Consider the following 26,304-nt stretch of genomic DNA (forward strand, 5'->3'; position numbering starts at 1 on the left):
CTGCTTGGGGTGCCTTCTGATGGACTGGCATCCCGTCCTGGGTGTGTCCCCTCCCCCTCCGGCTTTATGCCCTGTGTTGCCGGGTGGGCTCCGGTTCCCCGCAACCCTGTATAGGACAAGTGGTTCAGAAAGTGTGTGTGTAGCTGAGCAACTTTACTAGAGCAATTTAAGGTAAGTACCTTGCTCAAGGGTACTAGAGGTGGGAAGTAAACCCTCAACCTTTAGATCCAAAGGCAACAGCACTAACAACATTAACCTCATCAGTTCATAATTCCAGTCACTTTTACAGCTAAGTCACAATCAAAAAATAACAGACTTCCATCACTTTATTTGCTGCTTGGATTTTGTAAAAATCTCAGATATTGTTATAATAAATACAGTCTGCAAGGGTTTCAGATATTTGTATTAATATTGACCTACAGTAAAATTATAACAAATTTAAATTGAGAGAAAACAAAAATAAATTCCCTCCACAAACTGAGTTCATGTGGATTGTTTGTGATTCATCCCACAAACATGTCCAACATTTCTCATCTTGTTATCCAGTTCAGTTCAATTTATTTTTAAGGAGCGCTCTTCTCACACAGTAACACAGAGCACTGAATAAAGGCATAAGGCAAAGAAACAAAAAAGACAGCTGACTACAGACTAGTATCATATAACAAGGAATCTTCAGTAACTCTTGTGCAGGAAAAAGTAAAACTTTAGGGTCATGGCAGCAAGCTAAACCAGCTTGTCTGGGTGCTTGTCCTTCCCATCATCAGCATCCACCAGACAACCACTGGATCTAACACTCCACTGATCAGTTTACAACCTCCTGATATAAATTTGATTGGAAGTTAGAGTTGCTATGCCACACTCCACCCTCTCCAGCTACAGAAATGGATTTATTGTGGTGTAGGCATTGCTATAGCATGCCCTACCCATTCTGCTTGCAGATGTGACTGTGTTTGTATGTCGAGAAAAAAGACTGTGCCTAAAGCATTATACTGTTCACAACCAGCTGAATGAGAATCCCTGTCTCACTTGACACACGACTGCACTAATTACCCATGAGTTCTTTCAGAGTTCACCATTGGAGGCCCAGTGTGGTGCACCTAATTACTTCTTGATAAAGGATGGCCCATTTTGAGCTGGCAGCAGAGATTAAATATGGAGACAATGAGCCGCAAAGTGCAACTGACAAGATAGGAACAGAACAGATATAATGGCAGCTTTGAATCTCATAAATTTAGCAACACACTACAGTCAATCTCACAGTTGCTTGATATACTTAACAGCCCTTTCTGTTAATCATGAAAACATCCCATGGAGATAAATGAAAGCTGAAGATTCCCAGCAGTGCTCCAAAGTGCTCCTGCAGAGTCTCAAACCAGCGAGGGATGACATCTCCCTTCACACATCTATAAGGGTCTCCGGTCAATCTTGAACATTTATCTGATACTTTCCTCAAAAGCGCTTACAATTACTTACCCATTTAAACCGGTAGATCATTTTTACTGGCCTAGCCTAGAGTAACTGTCTTGCTTAGAGGTACCAAAGCAGATTTGACCCTGCAACCTGTGGATTCAAAGTGACAACCCTAAGCACTATGCTAACAGCTGCACTGATCTCATGCTTCTCTTGGCTGGATTTTCTGTAGTTATTGTGTCACATAACTGAAAGTACATCTGTTTTTGGAAGAGTCATAAAATTATTTTTTATGAATCCTTGCAGCTTGGTCCTTTGGTTCTGAAGAAGCAGACAAGCAAGACATCCTGAATTTAGTTGCGTGTGTTATGAAAACTGAAATATAGAACAAAGGAATTCAAGCACAGACAGAGATGAAGAGAGAGGGAGAAAGGGAGAAAGGAAGGAAAAATTTTAAGGGTTATTGCATCTCTTCTGTGCCCAGTGATTCCAGAATAGGCTCTGGACCTCCACGATCCTGAGCAGGAAAAGCAGTTCGTGAAAATGGAAGGATGGATGGATGGATGGATGGATGGATCCTGGACTTTTGACTTGTCAATGTCAGCAGATAGTACCTTGTCAACAGAACCCTCCGAACTGATCCGAAACACACTGGGCAAAGGCAGCGCAGACTGCATATCTGATATCTCTCTACATTCTCAAATTTCCTGGAGTGCCACCTTACTGCCAAAAAGAGGACATGGTCCCAGTTGTCCTTCAGTCTGAAACCTCTAATACTTCTCAAAGAAGAAGGATCAGTCAAAAATGGCAAAGTAAGAAAACTTATTCAAGCTGTGTCTGTACAAGAGATTATGGGAAGCTCAGTAGGATATGCAAGGGAACCATAATCCGCACACACATGCGCATAGGTATGCGCACAAACACATACTGTATACACACTCATACACAGGCACAGAGGAAAATCAAGCACACTAATGCTTTTACACACACCAACACTTGTACCTGGTTACAATGACTCCCCAAAGTTAGTCTCTTCCCTACGTGTTCCAACTCCCTTCTCCCAACTCAGATATTTTGAGGATAAAATCTAATTGAACTCAAAGCCTGAGTTTCCATGTCCTCCTATGAGAAAAACCACATACCTGTCAACCTCAGGATATAGTACAGGTTCATGACACCCCTTGAGTAGCAATGTCACTCCTGGGATTTAAACCTAAAACCAGTTTTAAGAGGCTATCAAGGCAGTGATATTGCATTCAACAGGGGATGACAAAGGAGGTTCTTTGAAAATTATTCTCTTTTTATGCCATATAATTCTCCAAGGGCTTCACTTTCTCACACCCAGAGTGCAAGGAACAGGACAAGGACCTAAAGGATGTCCTTCAGGATATTAGTGATGTTCTACAAATCAATATTTCATAAATTTCAGGATCAGAACAAATACGTAAAAACAAAGGCTCAGGGAAAGACTCCACTGCAGGTCACACAGGAAACATTTTTGGAATTTATTTTAATTTATTTTCCCCAGCAAATTTCCTTTTGGTTCAACACATTTAGTATGCAGACATCTCATCAAGGCTATTTCTCACCTTATCTATATAGATTTTTCCACCAAATCCATGTAGCAGATTGATTTTGGACAGACATCTCACTCAGAGCTCGAGGCTTCAAACCCTTTGGTTATGACTTTACCTACAATACCCTGGATCGAAGAGCCTTTTCCTCTCCACCTTTTCAGTCACATAATGTTGCACTATTAATGTGTCAGTTTGTCTCATACATCTCTGGAACTGTAAACAAAGTTCATATCTCAGTGGGGCATGGTGTTTTTTCCATTTCCTTATTATTACGTTAGTAATTATTACTATTAAATTAATAAAAATAAATACCAAATCCAGCCTTGCAGTATTTGGCATTTATTTTTATTAATTTAATAGTAATAATATAATTCTCCAAAGGCTATTGCTATTATTATTATTATTAAATTAATAAAAATAAATGCCAAATACACCCTTGCAGTATTTTGCATTTATTTTTATTAATTTAATAGTAATAATAGTAATTATTAATTTAATAGTAATAATAGGAAGCAGGAAGCAGTGGGAAAACACCAAATTGCCTTGCATAAAGGTAAGGACCTTCACTAGATTCCAAGAAAGATGTTTTTAATGCAACAAAAGCTTCACTGGTGGCACATAACTGAAAAATGGTGTAACACTTGTGAGGGCTCTTTCCAGAACAGCTGTGAAATTTAGAATGAGAACTTTAACCTTGACAAAGGGCGACATCTTGTGGTCGCAAGTGAAAGCAACACATATTTATATTGTATTTTGTGGTGCGCTGTACATAAATATTCCACTAAATTAATGAAAAAAAATTGTTGACTTAAATTTGAATCACACCCTTAACTTTTACAGTTAAAACACATGGTATTTTAATTAATGATCTGAAATTATTCAATTAAAGCGTTTCATTTTTTAAACATTTATCAATTTTTTTATACATGGGACAGCTGGTACTGGTTTGCAATGGTTAGAGCTGCTGCTTTTGGACTCAAAAGTTGTAGAATCACATCTCATCTCCTTCTGTACCCTTGAGCAAGGTACTTACACTGAAATTACCCAGCTGTGTATAATATATGGATAAAAAAATTCTAAAGTAGCTTAACGTCGTTGTAAGCTGCTTTGGAGAAAGTGTCAGTTAAATAAATAAATGTAAACAGGGGGAGGGGGACACACGGGACGTCTGTCCGTCGCAGGGCACCCCACGCAGGACTCGAGTCCCAGACCCACCAGGGAGCAGGAGCTGGCAAAGCCCGCTGCGCCACCGCATCCCCCTAGGCTATTTCAAATATAGTTCAGCTGAAATTGTTACAGCCGCAGCGACCTGCCAGGTCACCTGGGCTGCAATTGTACTCTTTTGTGTATGTTCTGCACGTCACCAACTGTTGTGACACCAGAATCCTGCGACACGAGACTGTGACGCATACTGCGCGACTCTCCTCTCGTTCATTGCAGCAAAGGAAGGAGACATGGCAGCAAGGTTACTGCTGAGGTCTGCGGTCCGCGCAGCTACCGCCAGTCAGGCAGCACCGGCTCTGGCTCTTCGTCGACACATGGCCACCGGAGGTAAAAAATAAAAAGAGAACTGGTATGACTTGGTAGGAAAGCGCTGTTATGAGCGCATTCCCGGGCCGATGTGCGAGAAGGACGTGAGTGACTCAGTCAGATAATCCTAAGCTACTTCCAGTTAAAACATGCAAATAACACCGATCCGGTGAGCCTCCTCGGTAACAAGGGCCTAGGTAAGCGGCTAACACAGTAACAGCGAACAGCGCCACTGAATATAAATTATAACGGGATTTGTTGCGTGTTTGGTAACTGCTGAATTACGTGGTGATCACGCTTGCGGAAGTGACTTTGGAGCGTCGCTGACCCCGGTCGTCGTGGAAAGCTATATATATATATATTATATGTTTTTTTACTATTTTTAGTTTTAGTTATTCATTATTCATCTTATGGTAATTGGCTGCCATAACATAAGTTGTGATTTAGCGAAAGGATGTGAGGCCGATCGGAAAATGTAGGCCCTTCATTTCTGTGTCCTGTGTGTGCGGCACAGGCTGCGGCCTTCAAAATAGAAAAAAGCAATAGCCTTATTTGAAAGGTTATGTAAACATGATATCTAACGAGTGGTGTATTTATTGTTAATCGTTGCAGATGTTTCCCTGCTTACTTTGTAAATCTCTTGTCAGCCAAAGAAAGTAAAGATTAATAAAAGTAATCACACTTGACAAGCTGTGTAAACATGAAAGTTGGTGTAATCATTGTAAATCATTGTAAAGTCGCTTATCTAAAGCTCCAAGGCTCCTTGGCTAAATGTATTTTCTCGATTTAATAATAGTTTATGACATCTGACAGGTGTTGTAAATACAAAATGGGACAGGTAGTGCAGATAACTATAAATTAGCGTAAAGCTGATATTGCAGTGTAAGTCATATTGGTGAAAGGTGTCCGGTAAGTAAAGGCTGTAAATATGTCTGATGTATTTGTTTCTTTGCCCTATAGGCAAGCTCTCTGTGTCACTGCGGGAAAAGAGCGCTCTATAAAAATAAATTGAATTGAACTGAATTAATGATTACTGGTGATGTGCGGTCACGCAGTGGGTTTGGCCAGTGCCTGCTGTATGACGGGTCTGGGGTTCGAGCCCTGCTTCAGGTGCCCTGCGGCAGACTGGCATCCCGTCGTGGGTGTGTCCTCTCCCTCTTCGGCCTTGCGCCCTGTGTTGCTGGGTAGGCTCCGGCTTGCTGCGACCCTGCTCAGGACAAGCAGTTGTAGACGGTGGTTGGTTGGTGACATGTGGCAGTGACAGTGTGTGCCTCTCTCTTGCAGGCATTCCCACTGATGAGGAGCAGGCCACCGGCATGGAAAAGATGGTCATGCAGGCCATGAAGGAGGGCACAGTGCGTACCTGACCACTCGCTTCCTTGGGTGTACAATATTTTACCCACCTGATTCTTAACTATTAGGTAGCATTTGAAAACTCATTGATCCTGTAAATGACAAGTGGTGTAGTGGTTAGAGCTTCTGCCTTGCTGTCAAAAGACCTGAGTTGAAGTACCCATCTCCCACTGTAGTACTCTTGAAGGGCGCTTACTCTATATCGATTGTCAAAATGAACCAATTGTATAAATGGGTATCTGTGTAAGCATTTTATTGTAAGTTATGTTTGGTGAAAGTGACAGGTGAATAAGTAATAATAGGTTTTCTGATCTTGTCTATAGGCTGAACTGTGTTACTGAAGGCAGGTTTCAGTTGCTGTTTCCACTTAGTCTGTGGCGTTATGTTATCTCTTTCAGGACCCTTACAGCATGCTGAAGCCCAAGTCATATGCTGGGTCCAAACAGGACCCCCACCTGGTGCCATCCATCAACAACAAAAGGATTGTGGGCTGTGTCTGTGAGTGTGCTTGTCACCCTCCATTTCTAAACATCTTGTTTTACAGACACTTCCTAAATATTCTTCCTGTAGAATGAAACGTCAAGTTCTTCATTTGCTACAGTTGTTGGTTGGTTCATACCCCAGGGCCTTTTCATAGTACATTTGGGCTAAACGCATATTTACACTTAGCTGCAATGTATGGTGCTACCGCTGAGGGTCAAAATTAAGTCAAGGACATGAACTGTTTGTAGGCCTTTTGCTGCTGCTTAACATTGAGTTTTCTACACTCTGTAGGTGAGGAGGACAACACATCCATAGTGTGGTTCTGGCTGCATGCTGGTGAACCTCAGAGGTGCCCGGCCTGTGGTGCCCACTATAAGCTGGTGCCCCACGAGCTGCCGCACTGAGATTTACAGACAAAAACACACCAACCTCCTGTGTTATCCAGATAGCATACCTCTTTGACATGAAATACAAGGGTCACAAGCCTGCGACCAGACCTTACTTTGATAATTCCATTTGTCCTTGTTTACATCTGCTTATGTACTGTACAAGGTTACATTGGTCCAGAACCTCCTACTATGAATAAAACCTAGTGTCCTAACTCCTGGTGTGCAGTCTGATTTCCTGCTGCCTTCCTTTCAGAACATTTACAGTGGTTCTCCTGAGGTATCTGTAGCAATTTTGCACACAGTGCAGCAAATGGTCAGGAAACATGTCCTCACAGAAACTGTACATTTCCAGGCCATCACTTGTGCCAAGGTGGGAATCATACTACATACACAAGAGCATCTTCCATTTCCTTAATCTGTTTCATACAAGTTCCTGAAGAAGTTAAATCTTTCCCTTAAAAGACTAATGTTGTAGTCCTACATATCAATAGTGGACACCGTCACTCTACTGTGTGTCAATTTTCATGGCTTAATTCCAGTTTTAAATTCCTTTATTTTCCAATAAGTAACACCAGCATGCTCATTCCAATTTTTTTAAAAAGGTTAAAAGGAATACAAAAGTAGTAAATGAACATAAGCAAAGTTTCAATAATTATCCGGTCAAAATAGAAACAGTAGATAGGAAAATTTAAGCTAAGACACATCGGCCAAGAGGAACAAGGCCTGGTACAGAGAAAATTCAATAACATTTTAAATCACCTCAAATTCAAAAACAAACTGGATCTGCGACTATGGCTCCACTGCTCTGACAGCACAGAAAAGGAGCAGGGGGTGAGTGGTTAAAGCATTTAATTTTACACTATTCAGTGCTGCTTAGTAACACAAGGTTTGCTAAAACAGCCTGTAGGTGGCACTGCTGCCCTCCATCCTCATCCCTACAAATGAGACCAAACTTTTCCTTTATATCTCATGTGATCCTGTGGAAGTGCTGATCCCAAATAATACAGAAGGAAAAAAAAAAAATCATTTAACATAGTTACAAAATCCCATGGTCCCTTTTTTAATTCATTCATACTTTTGGAATAACACCAGTTCTTAAGGCATGTTTGTGGCTTTGCTTGTGGCCCCACAAATTTCTGTTTTGCAGAGTGGGGGGGCGGAGGCTCTCGGCCATTGGGAGAGACTCAAGCCTTAGAGGAGGTCCACGTAGTTGGCTGGGAACATTCCAAAGCTACCATCTGGTGCATAGCCTCGCCACCAGCCCTCATCAATCATCTCGATCCCTGTGATGATCTCGTCAGGGTCAAAGGAGATCTCAGTGTCATCAGCTGTGGGGATTCATGGCAGGAGCAGTTTAACAACAATTTCAACATTATAAAAAACTTGTGCAATGGTTCCACATATTATGAACATTTTCCTATTATTATTCACTTATTTCCTTTACATCTTTTCAGCTGGCATTAAAGAGACTCAAATTTCAGTTAGCACTGACATTGTAACCCGAACTGATTTTCAGTCATTGTCACTAAATTTTACATAATATTTTTAATTTATTACAGCTTTAGAGGCTTTAACAAAAGCCAAACCCTTAATAATATGAGGGAGACATGTACTATTGGCCTCTTACTGACTAACTTGGTGGTAAAAGTTGAGTAATGAGCTACAAACAAAATGAAGTTATGAACAGATATCTGATCCTAATTGTATTTTTAAGTTGAAGAACCAATATATATTAACAAGAAGGTCACATTCAAAAGCTAGGTGAATCGTTTTGCATTCACCAGACAAGGATCTGACAGGTATCCACATTAACCCCTACCCAGCATCCCACTAATCAGCCGCCAACACACGCACCAGCCTGGTAATCGTAGAGTGCCCGCGCACAGATGCCCTGGTCTGTGGCATTGTCCTCCACTGATGCAGCCTGAACAGGACCAAAGATGGATCAGTTTAGACTCCTTACCCCCCACCTCTACAACCACACAGCATTCCTTTAAAACATGTTGTCTTAACACCCCTAGAAGCAATATGGAGATCAACTGTCCCCACTATAGATGGAGCCTTCAGAGAATCTTGTTGGCATAGTAATAAGGACCCCATAAGACTGCTCTGTATGTCCCTCACAATTCTTACATTGCATCGCCTACACGAGACAACAAATTCACACTATTTCTTGGCATGAGGGAACTGGCCATGACATCACTGCACCCAAGTTGGCATACTAACCTGGGGTGGTTCCTCATAAACGGCATCTTCTGGCATAGATTCATATAGGTCTTCCTCCTCCTGTGGCACTCCCTCCTGTGCAGGGAACTCTGGGGGAGTCTCTGTATGTTGGGGACAGTCACGTCAGTCATATGACTCCCTGTGTCCATTATAACCAGGGAGTGGGGCTGGTAGGTGGGGTTATAGGCAAATGGGGGAAAAGAAACATGAGATGGATGGAATGGACAGAGTGGCCCACCTTTCCAGCACTCTACTGGAACAGCTTCTGCCTGGTTCCTGGGGGGCTCCTCCATACAGGGCTCTGATAATCACACACACATACATTACACAGACATAAACAAGGCATGGAATGACACACCCAAACAACAGCTAGAAGTGAAGATGAAGGCAAGTGTTGATGAGCGCCCCTAAAGAATATCCATATAGCATCAAACCTGGCGGTGTGACACAGGAGATCAGCGGGGCCGGCTCTGGTGAGGCTTGGCACAAAGGTGAAGCTTGGTGCAGGGGCAAGCCTGATGGTTCAGAGTCACTGAGCTGCTTGGAGAGAAAGGGGCTACGCAACCGCCCTGTGACACACAAGATGGACAGAATGAAGGTGCCGTTGAGAAAGGAAGGTGGACAAAAGAGAGGGTTAATGGAGACCATCACAGAGTGATAAACACCGAAGCTGTGACGGGATGAGCCAATCACATGCCAGCTTCTCATTGGTTGTTTTGAGACTGGAAGAAGGCGGTTCGTACCTGGCTGGGAACTGACAGCGGTGCTGTCTGGTGTTGCATCCCTCTCTCTCTGTTGAAACAGGTCCCTGGGGTTCATCGAGCGCTGAGAGATCACAGAGGCTGCCTCCTGGAGCAGAAAAAGTTAGCCAACACACACACTGTATACAGCAGTGCGACACACAGAAGTGCAGCCGCAGCCACACCCACCTCCAGGACTATGGGCCAGACCTGATGAGGAGGGTCAGGAGCAGCAACACTATTTAAATGGAGTGACGGAGGATGGGAGGCATCACACTTCGGAGCTCAGAACAGGTCTGGATACAGATTTTACCCAACGCTCTTGGTCTTAGATGTTTGTCTTATTGTCTTTTTTTCCCATTTTTAATAAAACATCCATGTGTCCACCCCAAACCACCTCAAGCCTGGTCACTCCCCAAACCCAGCACACCCAGTATGCCAGAAGTAGCTGGGGAATGAGACCCTGGGAATTCGTGTGAACAAAGCAGCAGAACAGTTATTAGGAAGAATAAATGAAACCACAGCGGGGCGGGCCTAAGAATGTGACAGAACGCAAGCATATCTAATTTGTCTCTTAAGTGCTTCTGCAGTGCAAATGTTTGCAAATTTTCTTTGGATTGGCAGATAATTTGCGATGCATATTTCCCACCCATACACCAATTTTATTTTCAGCCAAACAAGGTGCCCTGTCCCAGAGGCAAGCCAGGGCCATTTCCAGTCTCAAGGAAAACACAAACAGTGTACTGATTTAAATATACCTGAAGCACCAGGTGAGCTGATTTCCAATTCAATTAACAGGGCATCAAGAAAGAACAGAATGAATGAGACCAGAAAATTTGAGACTACACAAAAATGTGCTAAAGAGTGGACACTGACAGGTAAAGACAAAGCAAAGAAAGGTGGATAGAGAGAATGAATGGAAAATGGATTCAAAGAGAGCTAATGGACCAGGGTTAGAACCTTCTGGTACACTGAAACGCAAAGAAAAAAATCTGGGTACTCACACTGGCTTTGGCTACAGATTCTCCACGGTTAAAGCCTTTCTTCTGAGAGGCCTGAAACTCCTTCTCCTGCTCTTCCTGGAAATCCAGAACCACTGGTTTGAATAAGTAAACTGTTCAAGGGTACTGCGGCAGGAGGTGGGGTTCAAACCTGGCACCTTTAAGTCCACAGGTGGCAAATGTAACCACTACGCTACCTACTGGCGCCAAGTGGACACATCCTTACCATGTGACCTGATGTGATACAGCTGCACTCACCAACTGGTTTCTCTGCTGGTCTCTGCTCTCCACTTCCTGCTGTTGCTGGAATTTCCTGTAAAACGCACAAGAAAAGGAGGTTGGTCCAATGGACCAGGCCAAGCCGCAGCTGTGATATGAAGGACTTATGGCACCATGGAGTCCCCCTCTTAGACAGTTGTGAGTTGGAGAGATCCTAGAAGAGTGGCTCACTTTTGCTGTTCAATCTGAATGGCCCGTTTCTTGTCGCGACACTCCCTCTCCTGGGCCTCCTTGGCCTCCCGGGCCTTGCGTTCCTGGTCCAGTCGCTGCCTTTCCAGCTCTGCCTTCCTGCGCTCCTCCTCCTGCCGCTTCTCTTCATCTTTCTAATGGGACACGGGCACAGATGATAGAGAGGGCAGGTGAAGTAAACCCTTGATCCCTAATGCATACTGTATACTGGGCCTTCTCACATCATCTGTACTCAAACTTCTGACTGCTACAATATACAGTAATTTTGGCTATTACGTGATAATTGTGTTTGTCGCAATGAATCACTGCAATGCCAGTTTATGAGTAAAGACAGTTTCCAAGGAGGAAAAATGGAGTTAGTGACAGAGCACATAAAACATACAAATCACCCAGTATAAAAAAAAAAAAAAAAAAATCATACTACAGCCAAAAATTTTATACAAATTAAATTGCAAAAACATTGCAAACCCAAAATTAAATTAGGATTTATTTGCAAAATCATACCACATCCAAATTAGACAGTGGCAAATCCACGACAGACATAATCTACTGCAAATAAACAGATATACAGTATACTTTTAAGTATGCAGAGTTTGTATTACAGAAAATGTCACTAAACTGCAACATTTCAAAGACGCAGGGCAGTGAAAAGCCAATGTTTCCTTAATATATAACACAGCAGATCTTTCATTTTCTAAGGAAACTTTGTTATGAAACATGGTTTTTATTACATTTTTTCTCAAGAATACAATTTATTTTTCTATATTGGTAGAAAAATTTGGCCACCCAAATTTTGGCACCCTTAGGCAAATGCCTAGGTTTTCCTAATGAATATGGTGATATTCTGGTACAGTTTTACGCAGCTACTTGCTTTGGAGAAAAGAATCAGTTAATAAATGTAAATGCACCTCAGTCTGAGCCCAGAAGTTGTCTTTGTTGGTCTTCTTGATCTCGGACATGGCATTGGTCTTCTGGTAGACGGAGCCCTGCGAGTAAACACATCTGGGTCTAAGTGATGGAGTGCCGAGCCTCCCCCATAGCACACTATCAAACAATTTCACAATGTCAACTCCAGCTCCCACAAATCCAGCCATTTGAAAGCATATGCAATGCAAGTTCTTCTATTTAGTTTACACAACCAAAAACACACACCCACCCTTAAAACCTTTCAGAGTAAGAGTGAAAAAGCCTAAAATCTCAGGAAAATTATTCCTAAATACCAGTCAGATTTACATTTGTATTCATAAATATAAATGCATATATACACACACATTTCAATTTATGAATGCATATAAATGTAAGGGATATTAAAAAAAAAAAAAAAAAAAAAAAAAAAATATATATATATATGAATCCCTCTGTGCATTTCTCTATCCCTCAGAGCTGCTGAATACCTCCCAGCATTGAAGTAGGGTTTCAAACATCTCTTTCAGAGCCACTTCTCTCCTGAAAGCTATATAAATGAGTCCAACACCATCTGCTATGATTATCTCTGCATCTTTGCTATTTGAATCACTTCTACATGCTTCTACTTGAGGGATGTGAACCAGCAACATGGTAGTATCGGACAAAGCTTTGCAGATAATCCTGTGTCTGTGTCTAAAGTTCTGTCTATTGCTGATGAACTTTTGTTTGCTCTGAGTTGCAAGTCATTTTGGATAAAATTATATGCTGAATAATATTAATTTAACAGTCATGGACACAGGGGAAATGGTTTGAATCACAGGTTTCTGAACTGTACAGTTAACTGGCACACTAGATGACCACGGACAATGTCTGAATCAGCATCGACACAAAAGCCCAGATGACCACAAGAGAAGTTGCTTCAAACCAAGACATCAGCTAAATAACATGCAAAATAAAAATAAGCCCCAACCGCAGCCTTCTCTCCTCTCTCTGTCTCAGACAGTGTATCACTGCAGTCATTCTTTTCAGGTACACACGCCTCCTTCTGAGGTGCTTTAATACTTACTTTCAACAGTATGTGTTTTTTGATTATTTTTAGTTTTAATATGTAGCAGTACTTTCACATTGTGTGATTTGTATGTTCTTGGAGTTATTTGTTCATTTTTAGTTATATGCGTCATAACAATGAAACAGAACTCTTAAAATGTGAAGGTTCAGTGGTTGGCAGATTTTGAGCTGCAGGTCATTTAGTCGTTTTATGAATTTTAATGGTCTGAAAGCCAAGCAGTTTTTGCACTTGGTCCATAAAGAGTGAAGTACCATACATTTACTGAGAGTATGGAATGTTGTTGTGCTTGTGATATTATTGTTTGGAATTTTTTTTATCTTGTTCATTTGTGGTTTATTTTTAAGTAAGAATTTATCATTGATAGAGACATGTAAAAGTTCTTATAAGTTCTTTTGCAATTTTATTGCACTCAGGTGTTTAAATTTGAATAAAATTCGTAAAAAAATGTATATTTTGTTTATCCTGTCTTCAGCTATACAAATTTCAAAAGATGGGAAATTAAGTAAACTGACTGTCAAGCATTTGTGGAAAAAATAAACTACCCAACAGACTGGGTCCCTTTTGACCATCAAGGTGTCAATCATTTCTCAAATTTCTTTTCTGCAGCCAGTGTAAATGCTCAACCGTGAAGGCAAGACAAACAACGCTGCAGCACAACAAGGGAATTAACAGCGATGTACCAAGCAGGATGAATTTAAGACACAAGAGATTAGGAAAGATTCTCCTGTGTTCCTTTGTCCAAAGCAGACTGCTACATTCCCCTTTTTATGCACAAGCAGGTAAACACCCAAGAGCCCAAAACATGGTAAAATGAAGAATGAAGGGCTATAGATGTGATGTGCGCTATGGATGGAGGACGGGGGTCCTCACCACAGGGCCCTGGGGGCCAGTGTCCCGGAAGCGGCTGGACTCTTTATGGAAACTGTAGTTGGCCCCTGATGCCTTAGCCACCTTCTGCATGATGGACTCCGGCTCCACATCCTCCTCCGCACGGGCATTGACGGTCACGTGGGCTCCCTGGAATGACATTGGCATGGTGGCAGGATCTAAATTAATTGGCACAAGTTCTCATTACAGTAACACCTGAATACACTCAGAAAACAAATACACCTGGTGGAGAACCTCACCTCCTCCCTCAACACCAGCACGGTAGCCAAGAAAGCCCAGTAGCATCTCTACTTTCTGCAAAGGTTGAGGAAATCCCATCTCCCACCCCCCATCCTCACTATATTCTACAGAGGGACTATCGAGAGCATCCTTAGCAGCTGCATCACTGCCTGCTTTGGAAATTGCACTGTTTCAGGTCGCAAGACCCTACAGCAGCTAGTGAGGACAGCTGAAATCATTGGGGTTTCTCTTCCCACCATTACAGACATGTATACAACATGCTGCATCCACAATGACACCAGTGTTGTGGATGACCCCACGCACCCCTCACAGAAACTCTTCACCCTCCTGCCATCTCGAAAAAGGTACCAAACATTCGGGCCCTCACGGCCAGACTGCGGAACAGTTTCTTCCCCCAAGCCATCAGACTCCTCAATACTCAGGGACTGGACTGACACCAACTCACACACATATACACGCACACATACCCATACTCAGCTGAACACGATTCCACTCCCTTTGCAATTTTTGCAATTATGTTTACAATTTTTAGAGTATTTATTATTATATTGTAATAAACTATTGTATTAAATATATTGTAATATAACATTGTAATAGAATATATTGTAATATATTGTTTTTCTATGTAGCACCATGGTCCTGAAGGAACATTGTTTTGTTTCACTGTATACTATACCAGCTGTATATGGTTGAAATGATAATAAAGCCACTTTTACTTTGAAGACCAAAAATTGTTTGTATGACTTCAGTTTTGCACGCATGCACACACACACACACACACACACACACACACACACACACACACACACACACACACACACACACACACACAATTTTCAGAACCGCTCGTCCCATACGGGGTTGCGGGGAACCGGAGCCTACCCGGCAACACAGGGCGTAAGGCCGGAGGGGGAGGGGACACACCCAGGACGGGACGCCAGTCCATCGCAAGGCACCCCAAGCGGGACTCGAACCCCAGACCCACCGGAGAGCAGGACTGCGGTCCAACCCACTGCGCCACCGCACCCCCTGTTATCATTTAACTTCAAACTACTTTAAAACAAATCTTAAATTACTGGAAATAAAAAATTGTCTCCACAACCTCCTATTTGGCCCAATGGGCTGACCATTCATCCCATAAACATCTGCAAAGTTCCTCATTTTGTTCCTCATTTTGGTCAAAGACTCTCAGGAACACCAGACACAAACTGTAAAGACTGTGCAAGTCAGCTGAATTAAGGTGGTCCCAAACTTCTATTTCACTTAGGTGCTATATAATGCCATCTACTGGCTGAAAGAGTAGAAACAGGTGACACTCAAGCAGAAACAGAAGTTTTATAAAACAGAAAATTTAGTGTAATTAAAAAAAAAGATAAAACAATATTTCTTCTATTCAAAATTTGTTGGAGCATGAGGAACCACTGTCATAGGTCATCAAAATTTAACTATTCATAATTTTCTAAAAATATAAAAATGATGACTACACTGCCACAGGACACAATTCACCTTTCAATAAGTATTTGACAGGACACATGCTGAAGACAAGAGAAAATGGCCTTACAAGTTAGTTACGATTAACTCAGCATGAGCAGCGTGACCTACAATCACCTAAAAAAAAAAACAAATACAACGCAGAAGTGAGGAAACAGCTTCTGCAGTGGCAACCACAGTGAAACTACTTGGAACAGTACCTAGTACATGACATTTAGCTGAACAAATAAGGAAGAGATTCTTTTCTGTCATGCAGATCTTTTTTTCCTGCTTAGAGACTGAAAGCACAAGAGATATTTACTAAAGCTAGCTTTTTTTTTTTTTATTATTATTATTATTATTATTATTATTATTATTATTATTATTGGGTCAGCTGATAGCGTACTGGTTAGAGCTGCTGCCTTTGGACCCAAAGGCTTCAGGTTCAATTCCCACCTCTAACTGTAGTATCCTTGAACAATGCACTTACCATGAATTGCTCCAGTAAAATTACCCTGTTGTACTAATGGGTTAATGACTGTAAGTAGCTTAACACTGTAAGTTGCTTTGGAGAAAAGTGCCAGCTAAATAAATGTAAATTATATTATTAACCCTTATAAATGACTACTTTATTCATGGCAGCTTACTGTGGTACATTATTAAATTTGCAATAATTTACCTGTTTATACAACAATGTAATTTTTACTGCTATCCATTTAAAGTACCTGATGAAGAAAACAACACCAGAAATGTGAATTTGTTCACTTGACTTTTGATCCTAGGTCCTGCATACAAGCCTTGCTGTAGATCTGAACTACCTCAGCACATGGCACACTCATTATAACTCCTCCTAAAACTCTCATTACAACCTTCAAGACACTGAAACTTGACGAGGAGGGGGCATCCCAAACAGGAGTGTCCGTCTCACCTTCAGGAAGTTGGCTATGGTGCTCACGTGGTTGGCACACTGCCCTTTCCTGGCATCCTTGACCCCTTCACCAGTCTGAAAAAGAACCGCACACCCATGTGTGCAAACACAGTTTACCATCTCTCTTCATCAACAGGCCAATGGCAGGAGTGCCAAGTAATGGTGATCACAATAGTAACGGTAATGGTGCCATCTGTGTCGCTGAAACACTTACCCAGTTGATAAGGACGTATTTGGGCAGTCCGGAGTTTGGGTCTTTGACACGGCAGAAGCCATACATGACCTTCCCACTGTTGAGCTCCTCCACGAGCTCCTCCAGACCTCCCTCTACAATGTTGAGACAAGAGCATTGCCAACAAAACATCATATCATCATACTCTCACAGGGCTTGGAGACCAAACATGAAGTAATGTCTGATGCACACCAAACAATCACAGAAGTGCAGATACATGCAACAACACACATCATTCAGTTTACTTATTTTTTATTTTATTCTTTCCATTTAAAGTGATAATGTGTATTTTAAAGACAGGCTGACAGTTTCTTTGTGAGAGAGAAAAAAAAGAACATTGGTTCTTTACAAAAAGTTGGTACATGCTTCCAGTCAGCCTTTGTTAGAAGTTATATTTAGAGCTCTACCTTCTCTTGTCATAGCAAAAATATTAGACATGCACACAGTCACATTTTTAAAAATGTTCTTAATATATTACATATGGTGTAGGAAATAAGAGCCACAAACTTTGGAACAAAACTTTTACAGAAAAAAATTTTATGCACAAACATTCAATATTCTGCAGATGTTTTTACAGGAACAAAATATATTCTATGGATATAAATACTAAATATTTTATTTCAAATTATAGAAATATTTTACACAATAATTTACATGATATTTTTATAGTGTCATTTTTCCTGATACATAAAGATGACATAGATCTTCACTCAAACCACAGTACATATTTTTGGATGACTCATCTGAACACTGAGTTTGACAGAGATGAATCAACAGGGAGAAATTCAAATGCACATATTTACATTTATTCACTTAGACTCTTTTCTCCAAAGCGATGTACATCTCAGAGAAAAATACAAGTGCATGAGTGCACAGTCTCAATTCAATCAAGTCAGAAAAAAGCTCATAGTCAACGCAGGTAAAAAGAAAAAAAAAAAAAAGAAATAAATAAAAACAAACACAGGGTGGACTTTCTTAATGTGCCACACAACTATTACAGTGGTTGAAAGTTTGCCAACTCAACTCTGGAGTGCAGCGCTGGGGACACTTACCTCCCTTCTCCGCCAGCCGGATGTCATTGGTATTTCCCTCATAGGTGAACAGCACCCTGTGTGCAGACAAAACAATATGCACCAAGGATAGTAATTATCCAACCATACATCAATCTTCTTACCTGCTTGTCCCTGGGATGGTAATTAGTGTGATGTGTTATTTTAGTGTTTTATTGTCATGTATTTTTTCAAAAAGGATGTTTGAACTTCGTTCTATAATTTATGAAAAGCCAACTTGTTTAATTGATTTTACAGAATGATTTACATTTACTCATTTACCTAAGGAAATTTTTCTCTAAAGTGACTCAGTGTTAAGCTGGTGTTCTTCATTATGAGATTTTACAAAAAGCTGATTGTTTACAAAAATGAACAATTATTATGTATGTTTTAACAGATGACAAATTTTATGCTGAATTAAAGAAGTTTATTCAATAATAAGGTTGGTGGAAAAATTGGGAGTCAGGAAGAAAATTAATGTGTGAGCCTCAGATGAGAAACCTCAGCATGTTAACTGCAAACATCTCATGTGCTGACCTGCAGGCATCTACAGCCACATAATAGAAGGAAATACATGGTTATGAATGCCTTTCTGAACACTGTGGTCTGATGAGCTGATGTTCTCCTCTGATCTGTGTGCACATCCTGGAGGAACAAGAATGACAACACACTCTGACTGCAGCAGCATTCATTGCACTATTCCTAAGATCATCACCAAAAAGCTTGTTTTCTTCCATACTCCTACTAAACCACAACCCAAATTCTGTTTTCGAAAGTCATGGAATTTGTTCAAGTAATGTATTTGGAATAAAAATGTATGTTGTTGTTATGGTCCATACCAGAAGCTGTGTCACAAATATGCGATTTGCTCAATGTCTAACTTTCTTCCAGTAGAAAAGCCAATATTCGACCTGCATAATTCTAATAAATTTTAGAACTGGGCACTGACATACAATAACCCTTTGGCTTTGTATCCCATTTTTTGTATCTCTATGATTTGTGTTTCTCAGCCATCAGGTTCTGTCTCTATGCTGCTTGGAACCAGGTCTGTTCTGGGTCCCAGTAGCATGCACAATGTTTAGTTTAAAAGAAAAAAAATAAAATTTATAATAGCCTTTTCTTAGCCTAAGTTTTAAAAAAGGCAGTACAAAACAATGTCAAAAATATCAACAGCTTTTGAAGTCTAAGACAGTACTTCTCAGAGGTCAGCAATCACTGTCACATACTGATGACACTGACAATAAATAGTATGTTCAAAAATGTCTATAATAAAACTCCACCTATACAGTGTGTACCTTTTAACTCTTTGTGTGGTTGACTACATACAGGAAATAAGTGTTTCTTAGCAGTTAAACTAGAGACCACTTTATGTGGGTGTTGGTGGAGTCGAAAGGAAGGGTTGGTCTAGAGCATCATTATCATGAAGTATGGACTAGTGTTTACAGTAACAGGGAAATACTGATGTTACAGAATCAAATTCCTATTGGTTTCTATCAAGTTCATGAATAACTGCTGTGTACCTTATACAGAACACTTATGACCAGATTCTGCAACGTTCAGCTGTAGAAATATGTACAACTGCGAGTTACCTAACGGCTAACACAACAACAAAAATGATTATAAAGCCAAAGAACAGATGTTCTACCTTAGTTCACTGGCAATACTAAATGTGTTCTTCCAATATTTGTGGGTTGGGGTATGCAAATAATGAAGCTGTAAAAATACTTCTGAAGTAGCATTTTCCATCCGAATTACACTTTTTTGCAGATCGAAAAGAAAACTGAACGTATGGATGGAAAATACTGTGACTGGTAAAAATCCAACAAGTATGTGAGTAGGAGCCAATGGCTAGCAGGCAGAAATTTAAAGTGAAACTCTGAAAGTGGACTTTAACTCAAGCTGTCCTAAAATTACACTGATTTGTCCTCTGAGAAAACATGGGACAATGAGCTGTGCCCATGTCAGTATGTGTTCACTTAGCCTCCAGCTCGCTTCTGACACTTGTGCTTAGAGGTCACAGAACTGTGGGTGAGGGGACAGGAAGTGGTACTATTGTGAGAGAGAGCCAGCCAGCCAATGGGGAAAGATATGTTAGACTGTTACATTAAGGAGAAGAAAAATATGGCAGTGCAGCTGGCCCAGAGTCACAGCAACCAGAGTTGAACAAAACACAATCCAACAACCATGTTCTATCAGGTCCACTGGAGGGGGGAGCTCAAACTGTGCCGAGCCAAGTCTTGTTTGGTGGAGACCGGGGATCTGTTTGTCCCTCAGCACATAAAAAAGTACTGTGCCCAAATCCCTACCAATAGCAATAACATTACTGCCCCAAGAAAAACACTGGGGTGTTACAAACACACACAACGGCTGAATTAGTGACCCCAACATTGCTGGTTGAAGCTGCCATAAGGATGATTGCTTTCACTCCCGCCCGCAGTTGTGTTAAGGAGCGAAACTAGGGACTGTGAGCAGAATAGTGTGAAAGTGTCAGCTAAGCAGTCGAACCGTTAGGTTTCTTCTCAGTTGGCTGAGCTTCCTGCGTGTTTGCATTGTGGCACATGTGGTTTTATGCAGTTCCTCTTCTGTGCATCACCACTGTTTCTGATCACGTAGAACAGACATCGAAACATTGTACTGTAACAGATTTAGCTGCAGCTATTGAGAGCCCAGCTCGGATTGGTTTGGGGAGTTACGCTGGTATTTACCAGGCCAAACACTGAACGGAAATTAGAGCAACACACTGCCGCCCCATACCAAAACCAGGCCTTTTGGTGTGATCATTCAGACTGGGAGCAGAAACAAAGGGATTACTTTCTGCTCAAGGGGCAGTGCTCTGCCACAGTAAAAACCTGAATGGGTTTCATAAGAATTGGAAGTGCTTCTAAGAGGTGTGTGGTTACACACTAGGCTATAATGTGCTTACAAATCTGAATTTTTAAATATGCCATATAAAAGTATGTGGGACCTTTATGAGTGTTTTTCATTCACTCAGCCAGAGACACTTTCTCTGTTTACTTAACAGACAGGTTATCCGATTAATTGCACTTTTTTCCCTGGGTCAGGTGCTCTTCCCAGACATGTGGTCTCCACTATTTGTCCCTTACTGAGGTCAACAATAAACATGTATGATGGTTCCTAAAACATGATCAAACTGACAATGAAACAAGTGTCACCACACTGTACGTGTTATTATGACAACAGACACATTAATACTGAGGGATGCACTGAGTGGTTATGGACAAGAATGTGTAACCAGAAAGTTGGAGATTTAGGCCCCACTTCATGGAGATTCCAGATGTAGTACCCTTGATCACATGCTCACCCTGCACAGTTCCAGTAAAAATAAATATATTTATACTGTATGCCACTTCAGGTAAACTAAATAAATCAACGTTAACCAGCTGTCCTGTGTGCCATTATGTCTCATACATTTATTTAGCAGATGCTTTTCTCCAAAGCAACTTCCAATGAACTCTATGTAGTGTTATCAGCCCACACACCTTATTCACCAAGGTGACTTACACTGCTAGATACACGATGGGTCACTCCTCCATACATCAGTGAAACACACTTGCTGATTAGGTTCACCCGTAGCGTGTGAGTGACAGCATCTCTTTGGACTGCGGGAGGAAACCCACAGAGACATGGGGAGAACATGCAAACTCCACACAGACTGAGCCGGGATCAAACCCACGTCCTCTCCTACCAAGTGCTCTGAGACAGCAGCGCTACTCACTGTGCCACCATGCCCCCTCAGCATATCTGTTCTGTTAATTGCTCAGGAAAAGCTGCTTTTGAGATTTTGGTACAATTATGGTATAGCAGAGGTGTCTAACAGTGCACCTCCTACAAAAAAATGGAAACAACAAACAGCATCAACTTCAAGAACCATTGATTGCCAATGCATTGTTGTATCTGCGAAATGATTAATCGACAACACATGCTCAATCACGCACTGTATCAACTACAAGAATCAATAGCAAAACGACTCAATGCACGAATTAAACAGCATATCAGCTAATGTAAGCGCAATTCAATTTGGTTACGGAGTCATGCAAGTATCAGTATGTCTTCACGGGGCGAAGCGAGCGTTGTGAAGTACTACACACTGATCATCATGGACACTACGTCCAGCGTTACAATAATAAAATCGCATCCTCTCTAAAACACATGAACGGCAGTGTTGAACATGTCTACACAGCAGCATACCTCACCGAGCGCAGAGAAACAAACACGACCACTGCAGGTCGTTGGTTCGAAACAGGAAGTTGGCTACAAAAAAGCCGAAGAATGGAACGTTCGGGTATTCCGCACCGTGCGCGAGTTCCGGCACGGCAGGCGAAACGGGCAGAGATTTGGAGGAAGCTCATTTACATTCATATTTACATTTATACTCGTATTTATGTTAACAATGAATGAGGTTACTGTTTAGTAGAAAATCAGTGCCAGCCGGGACGACGTCTTGCCTGACCCGTTCCCACCACGATCATGACGTCCCCCCGGACGACCCGGCCCCCTTCATTTCCTCGTACTCCTCACCAGTTGGTGCCCGACTTCTCATCCACCACCTCCCGGTAGGCGGCCGTGAGCTCCGGCCCGTTCTTGCTCAGGTTCACCGCCATGCTTGCGCTCGCCTTCCCTTCCGGACGACTCTCTCTGCGACTCTAGAGGACCGAGTGGGTGTCTACACTTACAGGCAAGTCCGACTCCCGAGCGCCCCCCCGGCGAAGCAGCACCGCCCCTTTGTGGCGGGCGACGGAACTCGCTGCGACGTTCAAAGAGCATGAGGAAGAGGAAGAACAGGTAGCGTTTTCAGCCCCGTGGCGTGACATTTTTACACACACTTACCAACACATATAAATATAGAACTGGTAGTGCACTGTACTGGGAGCCTTTAGACCCACAATTCAAATCCTCTTTTCAGCAAGGTACTCACCCTAATGTCTCCACTAAACTTACCCAGCTGTTTTATGAGTAATTGTCATGTCAATTACCATCCATCCATCTTCTGTCCTGCTTGTCCTAAAAGGGTCGCGGTGGCAGCAGGGGGAGCAGAGAGGCCCAGTCGCCCCTGTCCCCTGCAACTTCTTCCAGCTCAACCTGGTGGATCCCAAGCCGTTCCCAGGCCAACTGTGCGATATAATCCCTCCAGCGGGTCCTGGGCCGACCTCGGGGCCTCGTTCCAGTTTGCCGTGCCCGCTATACCTCCAAAGGGAGGCATCCAGGGGGCATCCTTATCAGATGCCCGAACCACCTCAACTGGCTCCTCTCAATGTGAAGGAGTAGCAGCTCTACTCTGAGCTCCTCCTGGATGTCCAAACTCCTCACCCTGTCACGGAGAGTGAGTCCAGCACCCTGCAGAGAAAACTCATTTCGGCTGCTTGTATCCGCGATCTTATTCTTTCAGTCATCACCCAGAGTTGATGACCATAGGTGAGAGTAGGGACGTAGATCGACTGGTAAATGGAGAGCTTCGCCTTATTATGGCTCAGCTCCCCCTTCACCACTACAGACCGGTACAGCGACCGCATTACTGCTGCCGCTGCTCCCAGCCTGTGGCTGATCTCGCGCTCCCTTCTTCCCTCACTCGAATTCTCAGTTACTTTGGAAAAAAAGAATCAGGTAAATGTTTAAAAAAAAAGAAAAAAACTTTTATTTTGGAATGTTGAAAGCTGCTCAGGGGGGTGAAACTGATGGTCTTTAGCCCATTTGTGTTTTTAGAGAAACTACAATTATATTATTCACTTGCCACTTAACACTTTTATCCTTTGATCCAAAATGACTTACAGCTGTTTATCCATTTATACAACAGGGTATGTGCATTGCTCAAAGATACTACAGCAGTGTGAGGAGTGCGATTCAAACCATAAACCTTCAGGTTACAAGTTGTTTTCCTGAAGTACATTTACTCATTTAGCAGATGCTTTTTCTCCAAAGTGTTGACATCTCATAGAAAATATGTGTGCATTACCTTAGCAGGAAGAGAAACTTGGATGCAGACATGTGATATTTAAGTGCAGATTGTTTCTTTCCACCATATGAACCAATGTTCATCACACGAGTAGCTGCATAACACTTTATCAGAATATCCATGATACCTGATCACCTTCTTGTTAATTTTTTTTTTGGAGATGCATATAATCATTTGCGTTACATTACAGGAGTGGCTGCATAAAGGTTTATCTGGGCCTGATCTTAAAGTTATAGTGCATGAGCATTACACCTTACATAAACTTAGATCATGGGTGAAGTGAGTCTGGAAAAGGTGAGTTAAGACTCTTTTTAAATGTGGACAGAGAATCAGCAGTTCTGAGTGAGGGGAGGAGGTCATTCCAACAGCGCCAGAACCAAGAACCTTTGTGCTTTACCTTTTGTACCTGGGACCGCAGGCAGAAGTGCAAGAGCATAGCAGTCCGATTGGGGTGTATTGGATGATCAAGTCTTGCAGATAGCTGGGAGTAGTTTTCTTGATGCATTGATTTTGTAAGCCATAACCAGGGTCTTAAATTTGATCCAGGCAGCTATTGGAAGCCAATGCTGAGAAATGAGTAGAGGGGATACATGGGGGCGCTTCAGTAAGTGAAACAACTTGGGCAGCAGTGTTCTGTATGAACTGTAAAGGTTTGATGGCAGTAGCAGGAAGGCCAGACAGGAAAGAGTTGCAGTAGTCTAGATGGGATGTCACCGTGGCCTGGATAAGTAGTTGCGCAGAGTCTGTTGTGAGGAAAGGACGGATCCTGCGGATGTTATGCAAGATGTATTTGCAAGTCCAGGTTCTGGCTTCGATGTGTTGAGAGAAAGACTTGAATCAATCATTACTCCCAGACTCTTAACTGAGGAGGTAGGCAAAATGAGTGAGTTGTCCAGTTTTTCAAGAGGTCATGACAGGAAGACAAGCCAGGTGGAAGGTATAGGATCTCTGTTTTGAAGGGGCTGAGTTGTAGGTGGTGATTAGACATCCATGTAGAGATGTCCCACAGACTCAGCGATGTGCATGGAAATTTCTGATGCTTCAGGTGGAAATGAGAGGAAGAACTGGGTATCATCAGTGTAGCAGTGATAGTTGAATCCATGGGAGGCGATGACAGAGTCAAGGGAGGAGATGTAGATTGAGAAAAGCAGAGGACCCAGTGCTAAGCCCTGCAGGACACCAGTTGAGAGAGGCAGGAGAGAAGAACGTGAACCCTGCCAGACCACTTGATAGGATCTTTCTGATAGCATGTCAGTCAGCTATGGGGTGACACTGTGGTGTGCTGGTCTGGAAGTTAGTGGACAGTCAAGAGAGGAAGATAGGGCAGATAGGAAAATGCTAGTGGCATTGTCTGTTTATAGATCTGAGAATTGTGCAGCAGAAGGGAGAGAGGCAAGGCAGGAACACACACACACACACACACACACACACATTTTCAGAACCGCTTGTCCCTTACGAGGTCACGGGGAACCGGAGCCTACCCGGCAACACGGCGTAAGGCCAGAGGGGGAGGGGACACACCCAGGACGGGACGCCAGTCCGTCGCAAGGCACCCCAAGCAGGACTCGAACCCCAGACCCACCGGAGAGCAGGACTGTGGTCCAACCCACCGCGCCCCCCTGGCAGGAACACAAGAGTGATTTTAAGTTGTGGCAGAAGGTGACAATGGGTGCAGAAGAAGGAGAGGGATTAGTGATAAGGCATGGGTGGAAAGAGATAAAGAAATGATGGGAGACATGCAGTAGAGTAACAGAGAGGACAGCCACAGTTACGGGAAAAGACAAGGTCAAGGCGATTGCCAGCTTTGTGAGTAGCAGGGGACTGGGACAGGGAGAGGTCAAAGGAATGCAGGAGCTGCAAAAGGCTGCTTGCATGAATGTCCTCCCCATGCAGGTTGAAGTCATTCAGGAGGATCAGCGGAGTGTTGTCCCTTGGGAGAGAGCTCAACACAAGGTCATCCATGAAGCGGTAGAAAGGGCGGGTACAGAACAACCACAAAAAGAGTGATTGGGGCAGTGATGGATACAACATGCAATTCAAAGGAGGGCAGGTCATGTAGTTGGAGAGGGAGAAGAGAATATTCCCACCGGGAAGAGGTGAGCAGGCCTGTGCCTTCAACTCTGCTGGAGGGACAAGGGGTGTGGGAGAAAGAGTAGTTAATGGAGAGGGCTGCAGGTGTGGCTGTGTTGTCTGAGGTAATCCAGGTTTCAGTTAGGGCCAGGAGGTCCAGTGAGAGATGGGAGGCATAGGCTGGTATGAAGTCAGCCTTTCTCACAGCAGATTGGCAATTCCAGAGTCCCATGGAGAGGTTGAAACAAGATGGAGGGCTTGATAGACAAGGATAAACCAGGTTACTGTAGCAGCAGGAGCATCT

At 42.5% G+C, this 26,304-nt stretch overlaps 2 protein-coding genes across 2 annotated transcripts; one reads left to right on the forward strand and one right to left on the reverse strand.

Annotated features, from left to right (window-relative positions):
• Positions 1-4,392: 4,392 nt before the first annotated feature.
• On the forward strand, positions 4,393-6,947 carry cox5ba (cytochrome c oxidase subunit 5Ba). Its single transcript, XM_029253007.1, has 4 exons — positions 4,393-4,538; positions 5,802-5,872; positions 6,269-6,368; positions 6,645-6,947. Exons 1-4 carry the CDS (start codon positions 4,442-4,444, stop codon positions 6,755-6,757), a joined length of 381 nt encoding a protein of 126 aa, XP_029108840.1. The 5' UTR covers positions 4,393-4,441; the 3' UTR covers positions 6,758-6,947.
• A 371-nt stretch (positions 6,948-7,318) lies between these two features.
• dbnla (drebrin-like a) lies at positions 7,319-22,685 on the reverse strand. Its single transcript, XM_029253207.1, has 15 exons — positions 22,499-22,685; positions 17,963-18,018; positions 16,893-17,005; positions 16,679-16,753; positions 14,023-14,169; positions 12,086-12,163; positions 11,160-11,311; positions 10,968-11,022; positions 10,713-10,787; positions 9,712-9,817; positions 9,403-9,537; positions 9,207-9,269; positions 8,969-9,069; positions 8,597-8,666; positions 7,319-8,070 (listed from the first exon to the last, which is right to left on the reverse strand). Exons 1-15 carry the CDS (start codon positions 22,579-22,581, stop codon positions 7,934-7,936), a joined length of 1,446 nt encoding a protein of 481 aa, XP_029109040.1. The 5' UTR covers positions 22,582-22,685; the 3' UTR covers positions 7,319-7,933.
• Positions 22,686-26,304: the final 3,619 nt, after the last annotated feature.

The sequence above is a fragment of the Scleropages formosus genome, chromosome 6 (genome assembly GCF_900964775.1).
Source record: "Scleropages formosus chromosome 6, fSclFor1.1, whole genome shotgun sequence".
NCBI classification, from domain to species: domain Eukaryota; kingdom Metazoa; phylum Chordata; class Actinopteri; order Osteoglossiformes; family Osteoglossidae; genus Scleropages; species Scleropages formosus.